General features: G+C 37.8%; 1 protein-coding gene across 1 annotated transcript; it reads left to right on the top strand.

Moving 5' to 3' along the window:
• The first annotated feature begins 1458 nt into the window (after window positions 1-1458).
• LOC306908842 (uncharacterized protein) lies at window positions 1459-21402 on the top strand. The gene is made up of 69 exons (XM_079482055.1): window positions 1459-1528; window positions 1644-1789; window positions 2159-2339; window positions 2419-2575; window positions 2681-2733; window positions 2815-2835; window positions 2916-3081; window positions 3151-3235; window positions 3310-3424; window positions 3502-3622; window positions 3709-3818; window positions 3902-4072; window positions 4373-4603; window positions 4673-4885; window positions 4962-5111; window positions 5225-5350; window positions 5749-5839; window positions 5924-6074; window positions 6181-6406; window positions 6481-6607; window positions 6680-6798; window positions 6894-6945; window positions 7047-7130; window positions 7273-7449; window positions 8115-8190; window positions 8259-8412; window positions 8493-8567; window positions 8653-8815; window positions 8900-9093; window positions 9180-9392; window positions 9474-9598; window positions 9697-9778; window positions 9853-9936; window positions 10004-10109; window positions 10190-10224; window positions 11044-11054; window positions 11179-11359; window positions 11539-11689; window positions 11781-11833; window positions 12074-12094; window positions 12192-12360; window positions 12502-12586; window positions 12692-12803; window positions 12894-13008; window positions 14074-14183; window positions 14329-14490; window positions 14703-14900; window positions 14997-15203; window positions 15916-16065; window positions 16162-16314; window positions 16520-16610; window positions 16722-16935; window positions 17040-17265; window positions 17344-17470; window positions 17554-17675; window positions 17743-17794; window positions 18118-18201; window positions 18536-18712; window positions 18823-18901; window positions 19012-19168; window positions 19265-19339; window positions 19419-19581; window positions 19659-19852; window positions 20069-20281; window positions 20363-20484; window positions 20566-20656; window positions 20739-20807; window positions 20924-21029; window positions 21143-21402. Exons 2-69 carry the CDS (start codon window positions 1710-1712, stop codon window positions 21196-21198), a joined length of 8610 nt encoding a protein of 2869 aa, XP_079338181.1. The 5' UTR covers window positions 1459-1528; window positions 1644-1709; the 3' UTR covers window positions 21199-21402.
• Window positions 21403-23241: the final 1839 nt, after the last annotated feature.

The following is a 23241-nucleotide window of genomic DNA, read 5'->3' as shown; positions in this document are numbered from 1 at the left end:
AAATCTGGTTGGCCACTCTGTTTTTGGCGCAGTCCATTACAAATAATGATAAATAATCTAGAATGTCTAGAAATAATATATTGTGTAAAAAATATGGAAAAATCTACCTGCTAAACAAGCTTTTGTTGTTGGACGGGAAACTTGACTCAACACTTAACTTACAATGAATTTAATTAGTTAATATTTTCCTTCAGGTGGAGACAGCCTACTCCCTTCACCGTCAATGAGGTGTCCTCATGGAAAAACACATTTTATTATACTTTTAATATTTACCTTTATGCTTTGAAGGATCTTGAGAAATTTGTTTATTGCAGTGTTTAATTTTTTAGCAGTCTGTTTGCATGTTTAGCTTATAGACTCATTTTTTTATTGTTATTTTACTTGCCTCCCATTATTAATCATTTTTATCTCCATTTCAGGGATCTCACAGATCAATGTTGTGAAGCTCATTTCTTCTGTCGGTTTCTTTTCAGACGAAGTCAAGAATTAAAAATGCAACAAAAATTGTGTCTGATATTCAGTCTCTGCTCATTTTATTGCATATGGATTTGTACCAGATGGACATTAGCCTAATATGTAATGGTGGGAATTGTTCTGCCCTGCGTAAATTTGTTATTAAACTAGCCTGACAGTTAACAAATACTGGCAACAACAAATGTCAATATTATCAGGGTGGGTTCTATGGTATTGTGTCTATGAAGTAATTGAAAATTGAAACACGTTTTGTAACCTGAGATTTGTTTAAATGTCTTATGTAATATTCAAATTTTCTGATACACTGAATTCAGTGTTTCGTTATCTGTAAGCCATAATCACAAACATTTAAAGAAAAAAAGACTAAGTATTTCACTCTGTGTAATGAATCTATATAATTTCACTTTCTGAACTGGGTGACAAAAAATATTGACCTTTTTCGTGAAATTCTATTATTATTATTTTTTTAGTACCTGTATGTACATGGAACTGATTGTACCATTTATCTGATAAATTTCACTTATAACAGCAAATATGCACATGCTGCATTCAAGACTGACCACAGTCAAAATCACAAAAAAATTGCACATCAGCAAATAGACTGAAATGAGGCAAGGCGGCCTAAAAAATCTCAAATACTTTATCATTTGATGATCGAATTACATGATAACAAAGTCTTCCCCCTGTTGTTACGAAACAGTTTTTCTTTTTTCCGAGACATAAAAAAGGGTTACATTTGCATTTATTAATTTTGCAGACGCTTGAAGAGATACACAAGGGGTGCAAACTCTCGCCACATAATTACAATAAATTACTTTAGCTAACGCCTACATCAACCCTAAGCCTAGCCTTACAATAGTAAAAAACAGTTTTCAACGTGAAAAAACCTATGTGGTGTTGAAGAGGATGTAACCACCCTTCTAGTCAAAACCAATTAGAAGGCATGACGCATGATCAATGCAATGCACCTGTTGTAACGCACCCGATTAACTCCACAGTGTCTCTCTGCCGTGTGCTGCTCAGGAAGGAGGCAAACGGAGGTTTAGCTGATGTTGTGAGTTTTGGTGTAGCCTAACGTTATTGGGATTCACATACAGAACACTGTTTAAAAATATAAATATTCCGGGTGGCTTGGTTTGATGACTCGTTGGGAACATGTATTTTTGCAGGACGCTGTGATCGTTTGCGCCGTTGAAGAGGGGTGAAATATCTGAAACTGGACGGTCGCCTTGAAAATGGATGTCAAAAGGATATTTCGACACGAGCTCATTTTAACGTTTTTCCTTTGCTGTGTTAATGGACAAACATCAGATCCGTAAGCTATTTCAAATGTCTTTTAATGTTGAATGTCCTTTAAGCATTGTCCAGCTTTAACGCTTAAATAATGCACGTTGTGTTTCATTGGACTCCAAACGTTATAAATGGTGACGAGTTTTAGGCAATACATGACATTTTAATGCCTGCGTATTTGACTTTTCCCACTTGGAGATTAAATGTTATTAATGACCCTTCCTGACCAAAATGTATATTGGACTATCCCATATACTGATCATTGTTTGTAATGTAATGTTACTTACAAATGCGAGACGCTGTCAGAGTTCACGAATCTCCTTGTATCATAATGAACATGCATAAACCGGTTTAAAAGCAATAGATTCAATGTTATCATCGTTGCTCTTGGCAGGTTTTTTCTGGTGACGTTTCCTGCTGTGATCCAGTCAGGATCCAAAGCCAAACTGTGCACAAGTGTCCTGAAGCCCGGCGATGGTCTCATGAACATTAATCTTGTAGGAAAGGATAACCAGACCACGTTACTGCTGCAGAAGAGGACGGATGAAGAGTTGCATTATTGCTTTAACTTCCAGGTCTGAATCAGAATGTGCGCGTTCACACCATTGAACATTTTCAGCATCAAAAGTGATGATGAGACGCGTTTCTCAACAGGCACCTCGTGTAGATGGAGATTCGTTGCAGAAAATTCGGGTTGAAGTTAATGGGAGGTCTTTCAAATTGGCTGAAGAAAGAAAAGTGATGTTTAGGTCTTACTATCCTTTGACCTTCATCCAAACTGATAAACCCATCTATACTCCAGGACAAATGGGTGAATTATAGATTCATATTTGTTGTATGGTGGTGTGACAACGCTTATCTTGTTTTTAATGTGAAAAGTGTGATTTGAAGTCTAAACATATTTCTTATTTTGCAGTGCACTTCAGGGCTGTTACCATGGATGGCAGTTTTGTGCCTCTTGATCAAATGGTTATTTTTTATATATACATGTATTTGCAATGAGATGCAATGTCATGTTTGAGTGTTAATTCAGTGATTTTTCTCTCACAGTACTCTATGGTAGTGGTGGAGGTAAGTCTTGTTTCTGTGCACGTCTAATAATCTACAACAGTTTTTTCAAAACTCATTTCTTTGTATTTATAATTTAACAGGACAGTCAGAGTAACATGATTGGTCAGTGGACAAATGTTTCCTCAATAAGGTGGATATTGCAGCTTTCTCATGAGTTAAACCCAGAAGCCCGTCAAGGCATGTACACACTGAAAGCTTACATTGGTGAAAGGATGATTGTGCATCCTTTTGAAGTGAAGAAGTATGGTGAGTCAATGCGGTTCATCTCTCGTTTGTTTCATGAAGGCTTTGCTAACTTTTTGTGCTACTTACTAGTTCTGCCCAAGTTTGAAGTGACAGTTAAAGCAGCACAGACACACAGTGTTGGTGAAGAAGAACTGAAAATTGAAATTTGTGGAAAGTGAGTGATATTCAATTACGCACCAGCATATGCTGCTGTTCATTCTTTAACACAGTTCTTGCACCGATTCTCAGGTACACCTACAACCAACCTGTACCTGGTAGAGTGTGGGTGGAGGTGTGCCGTAATCCTTTTGAATATGTTTCTGTTCCTGGTGTGGTTCGTCCCTGCTTAAACCAAACTGCAGAGGTGTGTCATGGAATTCAGTTATTTAAGTCTTTTTGGTTATTTAAAGCAGCTACAGTGTTTGTTTTTGATTCTCTTAGATGAATAACACTGGGTGTGCCTCCTGTACATTCAACACGTCAGCCTTTCTAAACTTCAGATTTGAGAATTATCTGGAAGATTCTCTTGTTGTTAAAGCAAATCTCACAGAGGAGGGAACAGGTAGGCTCTGCATTGACATGCTGTTCTAAAAATCCAGATGCGGAGGAGTTTAGTTTTCACAGCTGTGTCATGATACTGTTTCACAGGCACAGTCATGACAAAATCCGAAACCGTATCACTGACGTATGAAATTGGGAAGGTCACCTTTGTTGATCTCCCTGACGTTTTTGAACATGGATCAGTTCTAGAAGGATTGGCAAGTACAATTGTACAATTCCAATGCTCTTTAGTGTGTTACGTGTCTGTTGCTTTATTGTCTGTACTTTTTTTACCCCACAGATCAAAGTTGCACATTTTAATGGGACTCCAATTCATAACAAAGCAGTCTATCTGTTGGAAGGTCAAAGTTGGGCTTTAAAAGTATTCACGAATCTCACTACAAACCGTAATGGACTCGCCGCCTTCTCTCTTAATACAGCTGGTCTTCCTAACAGTGACTTTAATCTGATAGTATGCTAGTTTGTGTTAAAGGAATAGTTCACCTTCATTAAAATCGATCATATACATTGTCATTTTAAACCTGGGTGATTTTGGTAAAACAAAAAAGTTGGTCCCCATTGACCTCTGTTGTACAGATGCAAAACCAATGCAATTTCTCAAAATATCATAATTTGTTGTGCAGAAGAAAGTCATACCGGTTTGAAATGATAATCAGACCATTTTTTTCTTGAAGGTCATCAATTCTTTTTATTCAGATTTTAGTGAAATTTGGCATATTGCAGGACACAAATTCCATTCATTGTGTTTCAGGCAAGTGTGACTCAGGAATTGAGTTATACCTATAAAAAGCCATACTTCGCTACCGATGAAAAAACTATTCGACTTCTCCAGCCTGCCTCATCGTACACTTCAACTTTCAGTCAACTGACTATAGAGAAAATCGAGCAGCCAGTAAAGTGTGATGCTGAGATTAACGTAACCATTAAGTATAACTTTGTTGGGGAGACTGCAAGCAACATTAATACAGCGGTCATCTATATGGTGAGTACAAATTGCCAAATATGATTCCTGTAATCTCTGCTGGCAAAGCCATTGTAATGTTTGTGTCAGGTTTTGTCCAGAGGAGTGATAGTTCATCATGGATATGAGAAGGTTAACGTTACGACTTCGATTGGAGCAGCGAGTGGCTCCGTGTCATTCAAATTGTCTGTTGAAGCAGATCTGAGTCCAGCTGTACAGATTCTAGCGTACTGTCTTCTGCCCAGCAACAATGTGGTTGCCGGCAGCACAGTTCTTGACATTGAAAAGTGTTTTAAAAACCAGGTATATATGCGTATGGTTTTATTTTTGTACGTTTTATTACAAACATATAACCTCACTGTTGTTGTTCTGGCCACAGGTGTCTGTGCAGTTTTCTCCTTCTTCAGCAGTTCCAGGTGAAGAAAACACTGTAGAGCTGTCAGCTCAGCCCGGTTCACTGTGTGGTGTCAGTGCTGTAGATCAGAGTGTTCTCATCTTGGAATCAGGAAAACGTCTGAATGCTGAAAAGGTGTCCGTTTAGCAATTTATTTCAAAATGGTTTACAGATCCTTTTGGTACCTGCACTGTTTACTTTCCTCTCACTCCATTGTGACCATTTGGTCTTGCTTATATGACTTGCAGATCTTCGGCCTGTTGCCAGTGCAGTCAGTATCAGATTATCCATATGAGGTTGAAGATGAGCAAGAGTGTCTAAAAGTGAGGCCTCGCCGAGCCATGCCGGCATACAGTGCATATGAAACCTTTAAGGTGACACGCCTGTTTGGTATAGAGATGGGGTACCTTTTTTTTAAATGGATGTTTTGGTGATATTAAAGTTGTTCAAGGGTTAGTTCACCCTAAAATGAAAATTCTGTCTTTTACTCCCTCAAAATGACACAGGTTTGGAACAACCTGAGCACAAAGGGAGATTTGTATGAGCACAAAGGGAGATTAATAACGTCAGTTACCAAACAGATCTTAACCATTGACTGCCATAGTATTTATTTTCCAAAACTATGGCAGTAAACAGTGGATAAATTGTTTGGTTACTGACATTTGGACTACCTGAGTGTGAGGAAATCACAGAATTTTCATTTTTGGGTGCACTGGAACTTTAATAAGTCCCTCTGCCTTATACTGTACATCACCTTGTTACTTTTTAACAGGCTCTGGGCTTGAAGGTTGCTACAAATCTGGCTGTAAGAGAACCTCAGTGTCTGACATATAAAGACCTCCAATATTACCGCAATTATGATGGTATAGTAACCTTTTCCCCTTCCACCTACTGCATGAAACAAGACACTGTTTGCAAGTCTATTTATAATCTTTTGTTCTTTTAAGCGCACTATTATTGGGGTAGGTCTGGGACTCTTCCGATAGCTGCGCCACTAGTAGAAGGTGGTGCTGAATTGACTGAAGTGAATTCCGCTTTTGAAATGACCATTCGAACGGTCTTCCCAGAAACTTGGATCTGGCTACTTACTGAAGTAGGGTAAGTCAACCACTTGTTGAAATCCTTGCAAGCAACAGGCATGTATAATTTCCCCTATTATGTCATTTGAAACCAGCATTTTGGTTAAATGTGATCCGCTTCATAGGGACTCAGGATCAACACAGGTTCCTGTGAAGGTTCCTGACACCATAACCACCTGGGAGATGGATGTCTTCTGTCTGTCCTCTAAAGGTCTGGGTCTGGCTCCTCCTGCTCAGCTGACAGTTTTCCAGCCCTTCTTCCTGGAGCTCTCTCTGCCTTATTCCATCATCCGTGGAGAGATCTTTGAGCTGAAGGCCACCGTCTTCAACTATCTGTCCAAGTGCATCATGGTGAGATTTCTCAATGAATCTGTCACATTTCTGTCATATACGATCTGAATTAATCCTCAATCTTTCATTGACAGGTTAAAGTAACTCCAGCTCCGTCCTCAGACTTCACTCTTACACCCTCAATTGGATCTCCATATTCAACATGTCTGTGTGTCTATGGGAGAAAGACTTTTTCATGGGTTCTTACTCCACTTGCTCTTGGTCAGTTTAGCTAATTTCGCATTAGTCTTTTTCTAAATAAAACTGACATTAATTTAAGTGATTTCATTACAGGAGTCATGAATGTGACCATCAGTGCACAGGCACTTTCTCAAGGCATGTGTGACAATGAGATTGTGAGCGTGCCAGAGAGAGGACGTGTTGACATGGTCACTCGAAGTCTACGTGTATTGGTGTGCACACTTTTACTCAATTGTCGGTTTTGTTTTGCAATTTAAATTCTAGGTGTTTTTGGGTGTAATTTTGGGTGTGTTTCTGTTGTTTTAAGGCTGAAGGAGTTGAAAGAACAAAGACCTACAGTTGGTGGTTATGTCCAAGGGGTTTGTCTACACTTGACAGATTTCTCAATGTAGTGGCCATTGTTTATATCTCACACTGCTCTTTGTGCTTGTCGGTTATGTTGTGATTTATGATTTGATAGGGAGGATAATTTCAGAGGAGGTGATGCTCACACTTCCACCAAATGTAATCAAGGGGTCGGCCAGATCTTCTGTCTCTGTACTTGGTAAAGCGACTGCATTGAGTATATTTGGTTGCAATTTAGATATTACACTAGGACTCCATGAGTTTTCACCTTACAAGAACTGAATTCAATAATAATTCAGAAAGGAATGTTAAAGGGTTTAACATTTAAGTGTTTTTTGCAGGAGACTCATTGGGCCGTGCGCTGCAGAATCTTCATGGATTATTACGGATGCCGTACGGCTGTGGAGAACAAAACATTGCTGTTCTTTCTCCCAATATTTACATTTTACAGTATCTGGAGAACACAAACCAGCTCACCTCAAACATCAGAGAGAAAGCCACAGGCTTCTTAAAGAGAGGTAATTTACTTGTGCACCACAGACATTTTCCAAATGGCATTTATACACTCTTGAAGGGTCCTTCCAGAAGTCTGTTAACAAAGGGTGCACTCCATGGTCACTTCAAGGAAGTGGATTCTGTTTGTGATCACGTTTACCTTGGTTAAAGAGTTCTCACAATGCATTTTGAAGCAAATATGGAGTGGGATTTTGACATTACTTTCTAAATTTAAGCACAATTTTGTTTTTTATGTTACACTATTTTTGTCAGTGATAAATATGGTTGGATAACTTTGTTTATAGGAAAGTATGTTTAATAGCTACTCGTTCCTTTAAAATATATTTCCTTTTTAAATGCCAAGTGGAGTGAAAAAAGGCATTGGACAATATTTAACGAGTAATGATTATATTGTTTATTTTCAACGGAGTGCTGGGTTCAGAACTGCACTTAAAAAGTGCGTCGTAACATTTGGCCAGTCATTCCCTTTGTGCAAGGAGTGCCAAACGCATACGAGAGACAGTAAAGCCTGACACTTCATACAGTTCACTTCAAGGGCTCAGCCCTTCGAAGGGAGTGGGGCATAGGGATGCTCACTTGTTTGGAAAATGTTCCACGTGTAATGAGACACTTTATTTATATTCAAGTATATCAGCCTGTCAATTTTCCAATGTGTTAAACTAAACAGGATACCAGAGACAGTTGAACTACAGACATCCTGATGGTGCGTTCAGCACGTTCGGTTATGGTGATGGAAATACATGGTGGGTATCTTGTATTACTGTTCAGTCATCAGCATATGTTTGTCACAATTTAATTTTCACATCTCCAGGTTGACTGCATTTGTCATGAGGACCTTTGGCCAAGCACAGAAATACGTCTTCATTGATCCACATGTTATTCAGAGTGCAAAGGATTGGTTAATAAAAGGAAGAAGTTCAGACGGCTGTTTTATTCAACAGGGAAAATTGTTCAACAACAGAATGGTGTGTGTGATTATCAATCTTCATTTTAACAAAATTTTTAAATGATGAATTAAGTACAGTATGTTTCTGCGTTTGTGAAGGGTGGAGTAAAGGATAACGTGACCATGTCTGCCTACATCACTGCATCATTGCTTGAACTGGAGACTCCAGTGACAGTAAGTTCATCTCCAGAGAACACAGTAGAAACTATTAGAAGAATGACACTGACACACACCTGCTGTTTCTCTGTTTGTGTAACAGGATCCTGTGGTCACTCAAGGTTTGTCCTGTTTGAGGTCCATCATTGGGAATCTTAAAAACACTTACAGCACTGCGCTGCTTGCCTACACTTTCAGTCTGGCGAGAGACACGGAGACCCGACAGCGGCTTTTAAAGGAGCTCGACACTGTTGCCATTTCAGATAGTAAAGATATTTGCTGAGTTCTCAGTCAACAATATATGACATGTTTCTAATGTCAAATGAGTACTATTCTGGTGTGTTTTAAAGGAGGTCTCGTGCACTGGACTCAGATGGGATCTAGTGGTGATTCTGGTTCTCTGGCAGTGGAGATCAGCTCATATGTTTTGTTAGCTGTTCTCACTACTGATTCGGTCACTACAGCTGATCTGGGATATGCTAACAGGATTGTCAGCTGGCTTGTGAAGCAACAGAATGCTTATGGAGGATTCTCCTCTACACAGGTTACCCAACTACAAATGAAGAACATAAGTGAACCTGCTTATTTACTCGCATGCATTTTCATGTATTGATGTTGTGATGTTATCAGGACACAGTTGTGGCTCTTCAAGCTCTGTCTTTGTACGCCGCCAAAGTGTTCAGCTCTGATGGTTCCAGCACAGTGACGGTTCAGTCAGCAGAAGACTCTCACAGCTTTGATGTGAATCAGGACAAAAAGTTGCTGTATCAGGAAAAGAAACTGAAGAACGTTCCTGGCAGATATACTATTAGAGTGACGGGCTCAACCTGCGTGTCAGTGCAGGTAAGCCATCCACTTTTCTATCCCAAACTTTGTAAAACCAAAGAATCAAAATTACATCTTTTTGTAATTCCGTGATCACAGGTCACCTTATTCTACAACATTCCAACACCTGCTCAGACCACTAAAACTTTAAGCGTTGAAGCAAAGCTTACGGGAGATTGCCAAGTGTCATCTGGTCCAAATCTTATGATGAACTTCTCTGTCAAGTAAGATGTTAAGATTTTGACTTTGAAAGATTTTTGTAAAAAAATAATTTGTGAGAGTATATCTGAATGTAACATGTTTCTCAATTTGTTTCTTGCAGATACAATGGGTCGCAGGCAAGCACTAACATGGTCATAGTAGACATCACACTCCTATCAGGGTTCACAGCAGACACCACAATGGTCGGTTGAGTGTATGAAGTAATTTGTAAATAGTTGCAATAAAAAAATAGCTCACTTGATTTTTTTTTACACAGCTTGGAACTCCACCCCATTCATATGCACCACTGGTTGAACGGGTGGATTCAGAAGATGGTCGTGTCATTATGTATTTAAAGGAGGTGAGGGAGTGTTAGTTTTGACCGTTTGAGTGTTGAAATTTGTACTTATGCCTGTTCTCTCTTGCAGGTTCCAAAAAATATTCCAATGAGTTACAAGCTACAAATGAAACGACTTTATCCAGTGAGAAGTCTCCGTTCTGCTGTGATCAAAGTCTATGACTACTATCAACCAAGTAATGGATTTTGAGGTTGTTGCGCTTGATTTTTTTCCTTCACACAATGATCGTGTAATGTGCTGTTTTCTCTGCTTTAGGTGACCAGTCTGAGACTGCATACTCCTCCCCCTGTGCATGAGACCTCAGCGTCAGGACAGTTGTTGCTTTCATAAATGATTTACAAGTTTATTTATCTTTCTCAGCCTGCTGCTTATAAATACAAAAATGATATTTTGTTACACTCTGGTTTTTGTGCTGCATCTAAATAAATTGGTTACAGATATTTGATTGTCAGGTTTAATTTCCCCTTAATATGGCCCTTTAGGCCATAAATACAACCAATGTAACGTGTATATAACACTGTTAAATGTTTGACTCTCGGCATTCTTCAATGATTTGCATGATAATGCTGACATTTACAGTCACTTACCTTTTAAAATGGAGAACCGTTTTATGACAATAGATTATAATAATAAATTTAATATATAGCCTACAGACATCAAAAGCAATGGTAAATTGTATTTCTTCACATCTTAGTAAAATATAAACAATAAATTGATACCTAAAATGGTTAGAAATTGTATTACTTTAAATCTGTCCTTTAGTAAATAGTTTTCACTCATACCTAAAATAATTTTCCATATATTTCTAACACTGAGATTTCTATGCACACGCCCAAATTTCATTGTACCATCCCTTGAAACTAAGCCGTTAATGATCACAAAGCTCATATGTTCAGCCAAACAAAGTGGTATCTTGGAAAAGCTTTAAGCTCTGCACAGGGTTTGTTTTAAACGTTTGTACAATCCCTTATCATGGGGTTTTTATTTGTGGTACACCGAGAAATATTAATCGCATGCATTCTGTTACTCTGCATCTGTCATGGAGCATCTAAGCCGTAAGTCTAAAAAACATTTAAACCTAGCCTGTATTCTTTTGCATGTGCTTTCAGGTATTATCAAAGTTTGTAAGTGTACTTGCAGAGCGGCTTAAAGACAATTATTAGACAGTTTACTGTTTTCTTCACACAGTGGGGAAAGAATGGTGGTTGTTTTGCATTTCCACAAACCATTAATCATCTCTGTAGGGTGTTTATGGTGACATTTCCTGCCCTTATAAAATCAGGCTCGCAGGCTAGACTGTGTGTGAGCCTTCTACAGCCGACTGAATCTGTGCAACTCACTATTGACCTTGTTCACAATGACCAGAACCAAACTCTTCTGCAGATTTCAACTGTACAGGAACTCCATCACTGCCTTGACTTTCAGGTTCATGATTATTAAATACCTACTTGACCGAAGCTATTTATTCAGGACATGTGCATAATAATGTTATAAAAATAAAAAATAAATGGCATATTATAAACTGAAAAAAAACATTAATTGTAAATACAATAGTGGTTTTTAGTTTTAACAATATTCAGTTTCCCAGATGATGTGTTTTGCAGGCTCCCACATTTGATTCAGTGCAAGAAATCAAAGTGGTGGCTCGAGGGAAAAACATCCTCCTGACTGAAACCAGAAAAGTAACAATTGCATCTGTTAAAACATTGACAACAATTCGTACAGACAAACAAATCTATCACCCCGGTCAAACAGGTAATGTGCTGTCAGTGTACACACTCATACATCTGTATACATTCACGCAGTGCATTTTTACATTTCACAGTCTTGTCTCCGTATTTTATAGTCCATTTCAGAGTTTTCACAATGGACACAGATTTTAAACCAGTTGACACTGAAGTAGGTTGCCATTTTCACCACACACAATTTAAATCGAACACATTCAGAAATAATTTAGTGGATAATTGTGTATAATGACAATGTTTTATACCATGTTTGTCGCTCTTATTGACCATGTGTAAACAATTTGAACAGCAATGATCCTTTAGACTTAGACCTCCCAGTAAACAGCTTGTGTTGAAATGCAAACATGTTGTCTATGTATTTTGCAAAACGTCTAATGCTTTTTTACACCCACAGTACAACACTGTTGCAATACAGGTACATTTCATTATTTTATTTTTGTTAACCCTACATTTTTGCTCATATGGCCCTGTTATTTCTAACACTGTGCTTAAATGCATCTTAATTAAAACAGGATAATAAAGGAAATAGAATTAATCAGTGGATTAAAGCCAGAGCCACCCATGGCAAGATTTTACAACTTTCTCACATACTAAATCCAGAGGCTTCTGTTGGTTTGTACGAGGTGTCTGTTGAGACCAACACAACCTCATTTAAAGAACAGTTTCAAGTTAAAAAGTACGGTGAGTAATATAATTTTGAGACTATTACTCTGAGTGCGAGAGTCCATTGTTTTTTATATAAAAATAAAACAAGCCCTAAATGAAAAATAAAACAAGCCCTAAATGCTGCTCATATTTAAATAATATTGCCGTATGTTTTAGTTTTACCGAAGTTCGAAGTGAAAATAGCACAGCCTGAGACAGTGAGAGCAAATGAAGAGGATGTTACACTGGGGGTGTGTGGCCGGTGAGTGCACGCCCAAATTAAATAATAAACACATTTTTAAATTAAATATCACAAAAAGATGTATCGGCATGCAAAGACATGAGAATTATGTTTATGTTTTAACAGCTACACCCACGGACGGCCAGTTCTGGGTAATGTGAAAATGAGTCTCTGCGCTACCATGCCATACTATGTAAATGCAGATAGGTTTTCACATTGTGTTAGTAGATCAGCTGTGGTAAGTGCATGCCCAAAACAATATTAGCAGTGAATCGAAAAATATTTTGTATATAATTATCAGTAACTGATCTTGTTAATGTTTTCCTAGCTAAACGAGACCGGCTGTGTCTCTCAGATGTTCAACATATTTGACATGGTAAAAAGAACAAATTGGTTTCCAAATACTCTTAAATTCATTGCATCGGTTATCGAGGAGGGGACAGGTATGTAACAGATGTGAAAACAAAAGTGTTGACTCGTGGTCAAAATGAAAATATTATATAACTGAAGGATACTGTATATAGTTAGGTCATGATTCTAAATATAGTTGGAGTATGACCTGTCTTCTGTTCCCTTTACAATAAAATGCCAGTCAACTTTAGTACTCCATGTGTGGCATTGTCCTTAAAGGCGGGGTGCCAATTGTTCTCAGCCGTTGCTGATGTTCAGATCACCAAAAGAGACACACCCCCATCTTTCGTCAGAGCTCGGCTAATGTCCGTCCTGTGCACTGTGCACCTTACTGCTGATTGGCTACAAGGTCATTTTGGTACTCTGCCCGTCTTTGTTTAAACAAGCGTAATTCGGAAATCGTACACCCCGCCATTAAGTCCCTCAAAAAGTGTTACAATAAACATGTGGACAAATAGAGCAGCAGCAAACTTTGCAAAGCACAACATTTATGACACTGCCAATACTTTTGGCCACGACTGTAGGTATATTATCTTAAAGGTAGCAAACTTTGCAAAAAAACATAGAGTTGTAATACTGAAATGAGAATGATATACTATATATACAGCCGAGGAAAAACATTTAAGACCATTTCAAAATAATTTTCAGTTTTTCTGAATTTGCTACTGTATTTATGTACTTGGGTATATTTATAATTTTTGTTTCATTCTTTGAACTACTAACAATATTTCTCACAAATCTATTTACATTAAGTGGCAGAAAATTAGCAAGTTCATTTTCACTTTCATGCAATACAACAGTCATATTTGTACATGTATTTAGAAAAAGTTCACAAATTATGTTTTATTTGATAACCTGGATTTTTATCACAGTCTTGTCATGCTATCATGCTGTCAGTCCTGAGGTGTCCCGGGTGTCAATCCACTAGATTGGAATAGCCACAGTTTATCTAGAAATGCTGATTAAATGAAAATTTGGAATGGTCTCTTAATTTTAGGCATGTGCAGGTGAATGAAATGAAACCGCTTAAATTAAAACTGAACTACTGTATTGGATTGTGTGATAAAGTGTCCTCAATTTATGTGCATGTCCTCCAGATGTCTCACTGGAAAGAAGTGCAAGTGTGCCTATTTCCTATTCAATTGGTAGCATCACATTTGTTGAAGAGCCAGAATACTTTAAAGATCAACATTATATAAAGGGAAAGGTAACGTTCTTCAAAAGATTTGTAAAAAAAATAGTTTGCTGTTCTTAACTAAATACATTACAATTGCCATAAAAAATAACATATACTTTAATTGTACTTTTATCACTTAAAATGTGTTTATTGGAAAGTCTCTTTTTTCCAACAGGTTAAGGTTGAACTTAACAATGGGACCCCAGTTTCTAAGTCTAAAGTCAATTTACTTATGTATGGTTTACCTTCACCTATCACAGTTATCACAGACATAAATGGAACGGCCAATTTCACAATTAATATACCTCCTGTGGTGAAGACATATTTTACCATATTGGTGAGATTTGAATATACCTATCCAAAACCTACATTTAAAGATGGTATCAAACAGTATATATTGCAACTATATATTGATGTATCATACTTCACAGTCTGCGTTGGTAAATAACAGGACGCTGGAGGAAATGTTTATATTAACTGATATTTATCTATTTTTTTGTATCAGTTCGCCAGATTGTTTGATCTGTGCTGTTAAATTGCTCCTCTCAGGCAACTACATCAGAGAATCAGTTTGGCCCTCCATTCTATTTTCAAAATGAAATAAAAACACTACAACTCCAAGAACAATCCACAGCAACAAAGAGTAAACTGACTATAAAGACTCTGCCAGAACCACTGAAGTGTGGGGTGGTGACTCCAGTTACCGTCCAGTACACCATTGATGGTTCTGTGACTATAGTATACCTTGTGAGTACAGCAAAAACGTCCATAGTTCATCTATGCCCAAATGTTTTGTAATAATGTAGTTCTTATTTTCACAATGTTGCATTTTTGTTTTGTCAGATTTTATCAAGAGGAGAGATAATCCAGCAGGGGTATAAAAGAGTTACAGTGACAAACTCTGTATTGGAGGGAGAGGTCTCATTTAGGGTGCACATTCATCCCAAGATGTCACCTAAAATGGAGTTTCTCGCATATTGTGTGCTGCCCAGTGAGATTGTACTAGCCACTTCCAAAACCTTTCAAACTGAAAAATGTCTTATACACAAGGTGTGTCAACAAAGTGCATATGAGCAGTTAAAGACAATAGTTTGTATGGTTTGTTTGGCAAACAAATATTAAAAGCCCATCACATACCAAGTGTTGATAAAGCTACTTTAATATTAGTTTGCAAAAATATTACAGTTAAATAATTTTTGCTAATACACACATTTTTTATTTTATGGACATTTATTTTACAGTACACTATGTATTTTTACAGATTATCTCACTGTTAAGCTTTTAACAGCTGGGGCTATTTCTTTTATTAATTATCTGTTATTTTCTTGCACAAAAAGCTTTGTAGCTTGAAACACACTGTGGAAGTCCTGTCATTCTGCTGAAACATTTAGCCAGATTACACTCTTTAAAATAAAGGTGCTTAAAAGGTTCTTCTCGGCGATGCATGGAAGAACCATTTTTGGTCCCACAAAGAACCATTCAGTCAAGGTTCTTTAAAGAACTATTTCTTTCTTACTTTTTACAACCTTAAGAACCTTATTTGCCACAAAGAACCTTTTGTGAAACCGAACAGTTCTTGAAATGTTAAAGGTTCTTTGTGGAACCAACAGGTTTGTCAATGGCATTGAAGAAACTTTTGAAGCACCTTTTTTAAGGGTGTTCTGGGTATATTTAGCAACACTAAAACAACATTAACATATTTCTCGCTTTCATCATTTTCACTTAAAATACTTTTGGTTCTGTTTTTCACGATGTGTCACAGGTGTCTGCACAGTTTTCTCCTACTACAGCAGTTCCAGGTGAAGAAAACACTCTTCAGCTTTCAGCTCAGCCTGGTTCACTGTGTGGCCTCACTGCTGTTGATCAGAGTGTTCTGATCATGGAGAAAAATAAACGTCTGAACGTTGACAATGTAATCGATTTTCCAGTCATTTTTATTCTATCTTTACAATTGTCATATACAAAATGTCCCCTTGTATTCTTAGACTTGATGTCTTAACTTCTGCAGGTCTTCAGTATGCGTCCATACTTTTTTCCACATGACATTGAAGATCCAGTTGAATGCCTCAATATTAGAGCCAGAAGAAGTCCATATAGCCCGATGTTAACTTACCCTTCTGTGCCAGAGAATACAGCAGATTCTGTCTATAAGTTGTTCAAAGTGAGTAAAACACTTTTGTGTGTTGTTTGAGGTAGTCTGTGTATACGTGGCATCACATCTTACATAAAACATTTTGCAAACTTACAAGACATACCTACTGAACAATGATTTTTTTTAAACAGGACTGACTGAGTACTATGAAGTTGATGTTTTGCTTTTTTTGAGTATCATTTGTTGTTGCCTTTTTCATTTTCATCTGAATAAGAGCGTGGGATTGAAGGTGGCAACGAATTTGATTGTTAGAATACCGCCTTGTGTTAAACTCAGAGATATATTGTATCAAAGAGTGTATAGTGGTAAGATATCTACTTTCTATTTTCCTTCTCTGTTTTCCATGTAGATGTAAATAAAATGTGATTATAATTTTTTGAGACCATCAAAATATCCCTCTGCATTTGTACCCGGAGTGCCAGGTGGGTTTGGAGGCTTTGGACAAGGACTTGGAATAACACAAAGTGGAAGACCAGGGTTTGGAATTCCAGGACCTATTGGCGGAGTTCAAGATCTACTTGAACAGGGAGTAGGTGGAGCAGGAGTTGGAGGCCAATATGTAGTTCCACCTATAGAAACAATTCGCACATTCTTCCCTGAAACTTGGATCTGGGACCTTGTTGAGGTTGGGTGAGTGTGTGATGGGTCAAAATAGGTGCTGTACACCCCCTTGAATTAGAAACTGTACTTCACTCCTAAAACATTGATGGACTCATAGAAAAAAAAATCTTCAGGCCCTCAGGATCAACGCAGGTTCCTGTGAAGGTTCCTGACACCATCACCACCTGGGAAATGGATGTCTTCTGTCTGTCCTCTGAAGGTCTGGGTCTGGCTCCTCCTGCTCAGCTGACAGTTTTCCAGCCCTTCTTCCTGGAGCTCTCTCTGCCTTACTCCATCATCCGTGGAGAGATCTTTGAGCTGAAGGCCACCGTCTTCAACTATCTGTCCAAGTGCATCATGGTGAAATTTCTCATATCATCTTCTGTCACATTTCACATCATATCACATCTGAACCAATCCTCCATCTGTCATGGACAGGTTAAAGTAACTCCAGCTCCGTCCTCAGACTTCACTCTTAAAGCCTCCTCTGATGATCAGTATTCATCCTGTCTATGTGCTAATGGAAGAAAAACATTTAAATGGATTCTCACTCCTTCTGTTCTTGGTCAGTTTCAGACACAATAAGCGACTTATTTTTCAGTTTATTTCTTTTTTATCATTCTTCTGAAAGTGTTTTGTGTATTGTAGGAGTGTTGAATATCACAGTGAGTGCAGAGGCAGAGCAGTCACAGACTGTGTGTGACAATGAGATTGTGAGCGTGCCAGAGAGAGGACGCATTGACATAGTCACACAAAGCCTTCATGTAAACGTAGGTAAAAAATTTCTCATGCAAGCAATGATTTCGATTTTTGCTCACGCTAACATGTATCTGACAGGCTGAAGGAGTTGAGAAGACTCAAAGCCATAGCTGGTTCCTTTGCCCTAAGGGTAAGTGTCCTTCTTCTACCTCTTTTGTGCACTTCCAAGCTGTTTTGAATTTTATTACTAAATCTAGCTGATGGGCATACACATAGGAAGATTCATGCTGAAAAGGAAATCTTTTCAATTCTACAGATTCCACTATTTTGCATATTTATTACGTATGTTATGTTGGTTAACTTTAAGTTTCCATTAAGTCTGTGGTACTGTCAGCTCTGTATGTTTTAATTGATTTAATAGAATAACATCATCTTTTTTAGAATAACAATAATACATTTCAACGTGCTCCAAATTATAGAAATTATTTTGATGTGTCTTTCCTGTTTCAACAGGGCAAAAGCTCTTGGAGGAAATAGAACTGGCATTACCCAAAAATGTAATTGAAGGATCTGCAAGGTCTGCTGTTTCAGTCTTAGGTAAAAAAAATGAAGAAGGAATATAACATTTTTGTATATTTAAAATTAAATGTGTTTGTTTTTGCTCAGAAAAAGACGCAATTCAACTGCTGCAACTCCATTAGAATTTTAGAAGTAATCTCAACAATGTGTGCAAACCAGACTTTCAATATTAACTAATTTATACTCAGATTTTTCAACTAAATAATCTGAGTTTTCACATTCAGGCAAAATTTTACACTGGTTAGGGAAAACATTAAGATCAAAATTGACAATATGCTTTATCATAATTATTGAGATCTCTCTTCTGAGCTATGAAACGCCAACCTGACCATAACTGTATGTCCTCTTGCAGGAGACATATTGGGTCGTGCGCTGCAGAATCTTCATGGATTATTACGGATGCCATACGGCTGTGGAGAACAAAACATTGCTGTTCTTTCTCCCAATATTTACATTTTACAGTATCTGGAAAACACAGAGCAGCTCACCTCCGATATCAGAGAGAAAACCATTGGTTATCTTAAAAATGGTAAGAGAGGCAAACACTACAGCTTTGATACATTTCAAAATAATTGTATATGTAAAGTCTTAATGACACGTTAAAGAACCTAAATTCACTTCGGACCAAATATTAAACAGGGTATCAGAGGCAACTGAACTATGAGAACTCAGAAGATGGGTCATACACTACCTTTAGTCATGGAGAAGGAAACACATGGTATAAACGCAACCTGGCGACACATTTTTCATCTGTCAATAATAAAAAAAGTTATGAAAATTCATTCAAATCAAACGCAACAGCATGACAAATCTGAATGCAACTCACAGGCTCACAGCTTTTGTGCTGAGGACGTTTGGAAAAGCGCAGCGTTATATCTTCATTGAACCAGAAAAAATGCAGAGATCAAAGCAATGGCTGATGAACCATCAACAAACAGACGGCTGTTATACAAACAAGGGGAAACTATTCAATAACAGAATGAAGGTACTTACAAATATAAACATTACTCATTCTAGTAAAACATTTCTCATATTGATGTGTAGGATTCATGTGTGCAATATCTTTGTCTGTCTATTGCAGGGGGGTGTAAGTGACAGCGTGACCATTTCTGCCTATATAACTGCATCACTGCTCGAACTGAACATGTCAGTTACGGTCAGTAAGGACGACATGTTTTAAAAAGCAAGCACTACGGTGTTATAAATCCCCAATATCACATTGATTTCTTTTGTAGGATCCTGTTGTGAGTAAAGGCTTGCTGTGTCTGAAGAGATATGTTGGTAATATCAGGAACACATACACCACTGCTTTGCTCGCTTACACATTCAGTCTGGCAGGAGACAGCTTAATTCGGGATCATCTTTTGAAGAAGATCATGGACATTGGCATTTCAGAAGGTGAGGTATGTGCAAGGTGCCTTTGTTTCACTTTTTCTCAGAAAATGTAAAAACTCTGATTTTCAAATCTCTGTTAGAGTCTCAACTGCACTGGACTCAGATGGGATCTAGCGATGATACGGGTTCTCTGGCAGTGGAGATCAGCTCATATGTTTTGCTAGCTGTTCTCACAACAGATTCAGTCACTACAGCTGATCTGGGATATGCTAACAGGATTGTCAGCTGGCTTGTGAAGCAGCAGAACGCCTATGGAGGATTCTCCTCTACACAGGTGAAAATACTATAGTTTGTTTTACATTTACATTAACGCATTTGGCAGAAGCTTTTATCCAAAGCGACTTGTATTGCATTATACTATAAATTTGTTCTATGTGCTTTCACCTGTGATCGAATCCATGACCTTAGCATCGGTAATGCCCTCCTCTAACCACTGAGCTAAAGGAAAGCACATTTTCATGTTGTAATGATGATGTTGTGATGTTATCAGGACACAGTTGTGGCTCTTCAAGCTTTGTCTTTGTACGCCACCAAAGTGTTCAGCTCTGATGGTTCCAGCACAGTGACGGTCCAGTCAGCAGAAGACTCTCACAGCTTTGATGTCAACCAGGACAACAAGTTACTGTATCAGGAGAAGAAACTCAACAACGTTCCAGGAAAATACAGTATTGAAGTGAAGGGAAACACATGTGTGTCGTTGCAGGTCTGTGAATTCTGATTTAAGCACAAATTGAGCCTTGTGTTATATAAGGAGATGTTCTAACTTCTTGTGACTCTTTCACAGATTTCTCTTTTCTATAATATCCTCTCACCCATTGAAAGGAGTACATTCAGTATCTACACTAAGACAGAGGGAGTGTGTGAGGGCTCAAATGGAAAAATTCTGGACATCAGATTTAGCATAGTGTAAGAACAGATTTGGAATCATATTTCATGAACTTGTGTATAGAATGCTGGATTTGTGCGTTCTTTGTGTGTTCTGGGCAGATATACTGGGTCTCAAGCTACTACCAACATGGTCATTGTGGATATCAAACTTTTGTCTGGTTTCAAAGCAGATCCTTATTCTCTGGATTCGGTAAAATAGTTAAACTGAAAGTAAATTCTCTGCCTACAATGCAATACTTCCAATACTTTTAACTACCATTATTTTGTCACAGCTGAAGAGTGCAGCACTTGTGAACCGTGTTGAATCTAAAAACGATCATCTCATCATGTATCTACAAGAGGTTTGAATGACGCGCAAACTTTTTTATGGCAAAAAATAATAAGCACAAACAAAAGAGAAAAATGCATTCTGTATCACAGCATTGATAAACATTATGATTCTTTTTACGTTTCACAGGTTCAACAGAACTTTCCTATTCTCTATAGACTGCGTATTAAACAAATACATTCAGTAGAGAACCTCAAGCCAGCAGTAATAAAAGTGTATGATTATTACCAGACCAGTAAGAAAATTATTTATCATTTACATCAGACCACGACTATAAAAAATACAGAAAACTACAGTATAAACATTCCTTCATCATTTACAGGTCTTTTTTCAAATGTTGTTTTTCAGGTGACAGGTCTGAAAGGGAATACTTCAATCACTGTATGAAGAACACAGAGCGTTGAAGATCAAACAACAGATGCTCATTACAAGTTCACGTGTTTTTATCATATAGTACCTCCTGTTTTAACCTCCATTTAGTCTAAGAAATTATGTGCATACAGTTGGACTACATCTTTAAAGCATATAAATGCTTCTCCACTGTTTATCTACATCAATGTACCCTTGCGAGGAAAAATAAAATGTGCAAATTTCGTCATTGTGAACGTAGCATCTCTTTACTTGGATGTTTCATTGCAATCTACGGAGCCCGTAACCTGTCACACAAATTTTTTTATATATATCGTGGCCACGAATTAAGAATTCGTTCCCACGAATTTAATGAAACCATCGGTATTTTACTAATTTGGACGTTGCTACTGTTATGGACAGAGAAACTTTAATTGATATATATTTTGAGCTGGGATTGCCCCTTGCCCTCAATATGCGATGCAGGTGCCTTGTTGTAGGTTAGGTTTTGGTATCATGAAATTGAGTAGCCTAAACCCCCCTGGGTGCCGGTCAGAGCACATATAACGAAGAGACAGGTTGGTTGGTTTTATATAGTGTATTGGAGGCAGATGAATGTCCAACATCAAGTATCAACATCAAACAGTATCCTCACAGGCAGAGATATCCGTTTAGTTTCTTTCTTCGATGACTAGTACCTTGAGAACACTTGTGCCAATACGATCAGATAATGAAAATATAAACTTAAAAATGAACTATAAACTTCTGCCCCAGCCGACTGCCGGAGTAGGATAGCTCCTCTACAGCAACATTGACTACCGGAAAGAGCTGAACTGTTACCATAGCAACGATTTCAACATAAGAGTCCGTCTCTGAGGAGGCTTTAAAACATGGCTCTCTGATAAAACGATTCCTTGCAATGCAAGGCTTCGGAGAATGTCTTTATAACTCAATCCCAGCTCAATATATATATCAATTAACGTTTCTCTGTCCATAACAGTAGCAACGTCTAAATTAGTAAAATACCGATGGTATCATTAAATTGTGGGAACAAATGAATAAAACGTGGGCACGATTAACGTAAATCGAGGGAACGAATTAATAAAACGTGGGCACGATTTACCTAAATCGAGGGAACGAATAAGCAAAACGTTCACACGAATAAATAATTCGTGGGAACGAATTCTTAATTCGTGGCCACGATATATATAAAAAATTTCGTGTGACAGGTTACGGGCTCCGTACAATACAACCAAGTTTTGTAATTTTACATAAATGTGACCCTGGACGACAAAACCAGTCTTATGGGTCTATTTTTCGAAATTTTGATTTTTACATCAACTGAAAGCTGAATAGTTAAGCTTTTTATTGATATATGGGTTGTTAAGATGGGACAATATCTGGTGGAGATACAAGAGTGTAAAACACTGGAAGTAAAGGGTGCAAAAAATCTAAATATTGAGAAAATCGCCTTTGAAGTTGTTAATCCGAGGCACTGTAGCAGGCCATCCACTCACAAAAATAAAGTTTTTATATATTTTGGGTTGAAAATTTACAAAATATCTTTATGGAACATGATCTTTACTTAATATCCTAATGATTTTTGGCATAAAAGAAAAATCAATAATTTTGACCCACACAATGTATTTTTGGCTTTTACTAAAAATCTTCCCGTGCTACTTAAGACTGGTTTTGTGATTTAGGGTCACAAATGTAAATCCAGCCGCAAGAGGGAAGCATTGAACTGGATAATATCGCCTGATGTAACTGACCTCTGAATCACAGATGTGCAGGGATACAGCTACGGTTGGAAGTGGTCTAGCCATATAATTACAATAAATAACATTTGTCTAACGCCTTCTTACAATAATAAATAAGATCAATCAACTGTTTTCAGCGTGACAAAAATTATGCGGCATTGAAGTGCGCATGCCCAGTGAAGGTAGCCGTATCTAGTCAAAACCGTCTGTTGCCAAAGAAAGACGATGTGATCCCTGGTTGGTTGAAGTCATTAGCAGTGAAGCAGACAGAGCACCATCTGATTCATGATGCATCCAGCACACGGACACAACTTTAGTGATCTTACGTCTCATCTGAAC

This window comes from Barbatula barbatula, assembly GCF_947034865.1.
Source record: "Barbatula barbatula genome assembly, chromosome: 19".
NCBI lineage: Eukaryota > Metazoa > Chordata > Actinopteri > Cypriniformes > Nemacheilidae > Barbatula > Barbatula barbatula.
Note: the sequence above shows the minus strand (reverse complement) of the source record. Positions and strands in the feature narration are given on the sequence as shown.